Source organism: Trachymyrmex cornetzi, unplaced genomic scaffold, assembly GCF_001594075.2.
Source record: "Trachymyrmex cornetzi isolate Tcor2-1 unplaced genomic scaffold, Tcor1.1 scaffold73, whole genome shotgun sequence".
Lineage (NCBI taxonomy): Eukaryota > Metazoa > Arthropoda > Insecta > Hymenoptera > Formicidae > Trachymyrmex > Trachymyrmex cornetzi.
Genome location: NW_017300059.1, coordinates 1,865,679 through 1,867,780, shown reverse-complemented (window position 1 = coordinate 1,867,780; position 2,102 = coordinate 1,865,679). Strand labels below are relative to the sequence as shown.

General features: G+C 31.5%; 1 protein-coding gene across 1 annotated transcript in view; it reads left to right on the top strand.

The window, feature by feature from the left end:
* rngo (DNA damage inducible 1 homolog rngo) overlaps positions 1 to 865 on the top strand; it is a 4,592-nt gene extending 3,727 nt beyond the window's left edge. The window contains exons 5-6 of the mRNA XM_018517917.1: positions 223 to 339; positions 653 to 865. Of these exons, the coding sequence (XP_018373419.1) occupies positions 223 to 339; positions 653 to 861 (326 nt within the window). The 3' untranslated portion in view covers positions 862 to 865. The remainder of the gene's footprint in view (positions 1 to 222; positions 340 to 652) is intronic.
* The last annotated feature ends 1,237 nt before the right edge of the window (positions 866 to 2,102 follow it).

The window sequence follows — 2,102 nt, the reverse complement described above, 5'->3', positions numbered from 1 at the left end:
CGTAAGGGTCATTTCAAGGTCATGCCGTCTATGCCACATAATACATCTTTTCATACCATAAAAATTATGTCTAAGACATTTTGTCGAAAAATGAATAGTTTCGGAAATAATTGTTTGCTTCCATACTTTTTCCCCACCCTGTATACAAATTAATTAAAATTAAGGAAACGTTAGAATAAAAAATATTAGCAAATAATAATTTATCAATAATTATTTTTACAGGTGATTTACCAGAGTGTGCAAAATTAAGTGGAAACAGTGATGAATCCTTAGATGACAGAGATCTTCAGCGAGCTCTCGAGGATAGCACGAGGGATGCTAAGAAACAGAGGCAGCATGGTAAGTACATATCAACCCAGACTATCCTCTTAATCTTTTTTTCCTTTTTTCCGCTTTATATCTATTAAAAAAAATACTATCTTTACACCTTTTCCCTATGCCTGGTCTGTTTTAGTATATTTCTGCCATCGCCTATTCTTCAAATAAATTTAAATTATTAAATTTTTGTTTTTGAGCAACTTAAAGTTATGAATATCTAATTTGCATGATCGTTATTTATAGCCTATGATAATTTACTTTTCTTTTTAACGAGCATTATTTTTTCCTACGGTAATTTTTCTGGATGATAAATGTTTTCATGGAAATTTGTTAGACGGGCAAGGCAGCAGTAATCAAGGGTCATCAAGGCCCGCCGCTTTAGAGACTACAATTTATCCGCATGATCCGTTCACGGAAGCCACAGTCAAGGAACTAGAGGCTCTGGGTTTTACCAGGGCGCAAGTTATTGCGGAATTGCGTAGATTTAACGGGGATAAAACGCAGGCTACCGCTGCACTGTTTGCGAAATCATTAAAATTTTGAATGTAAAAATTGTTGCGTGCGATTTAAGTGTTATCGTGCGAGTTATCGTGAACAAAGGGACAGGCATAGAGCGAAATTGTGAATATATGCTAGGCAATAAAAATAGAAAGGACAATGTTCAAAGCAATTTTTAAGTATCGTCTAAGCGTCGTCTAATCGCTGTTTGATACTTTTAATTGAGTTGATTCTCCGTTTTGTGAAATCGTTGGAATCAAATGTTATATCTTTAATATGGAACTTCTCCGCTTTTAATCTAATACACATTTATTTCAATATTAGAATGAACGTTGTGCATGTTGCTTGTTATTCGCTTTCTAATATGTACAGTCACATAAATGAAAGAGCAGTCCCAGAAAAGAATATATTATATTTTCCAAATTTCAGCTGATTCACAAAACGAAGACTGCAATATGGTCCTTCAATAAATGAAAATTTGATACATTGATCAATAGTTATGATGTAAAAAAACTTTTATAGCTCAGAAACAAATTGAAGAACGTTGAAAAACGTTGGAGAATGTGCGCATCTCTGAGATTGAATCTTATAAAAATGCATAAATAATACAGAAGTTCCAGTTAAATTGATAAGAAGTTATATTTGAAGTATATACTTCTTTGTATATTTTCTTACACGTACGTGCAACGCCTAATTGCATTATTTCCAAATAGTATATATATTTATATATGTACTATACTACGCTATGTAGCTAAGTTTGTTAAAAGAAGAATTAAATTGTTACGTGACCTAATATTTAACATAATTAATTGCAGTATGCATATTTGCGAAAATATGATTATATATTGAATATATCAAGATTTTATTTGAAATTCATACAAAAATAAGACTTGTGTATACATAATTGCGCTGAGGAGAATCAGCATAGTAAGCGATAAGATTTTTCTACATACCTTGAAAGATATGTATATCTTTTGCGGTGTTCTTTGTAATTTTTCATTTAAGTGGTGAATATGGACAAATGTATATATATATATATCTAGTATTAAAAGACTTATAAATTTCGAGTACGAAATGGGGTAGACAGAATCTGCGCTTAGAACATCGACTTTATAGTTTGATAATGTTTCAGAGACTCGAATTTAATGTTGGACTCAGCTCAAACTCAGTTCCTCATTATTTACCGAAGAAAAACGCTGACTTTGTATATAAAATGATAATAACAGGCGAATAGAAAAATTTTCCATTTTTTTACAAGATATTTGTTATGATAGCAGTTATATGAA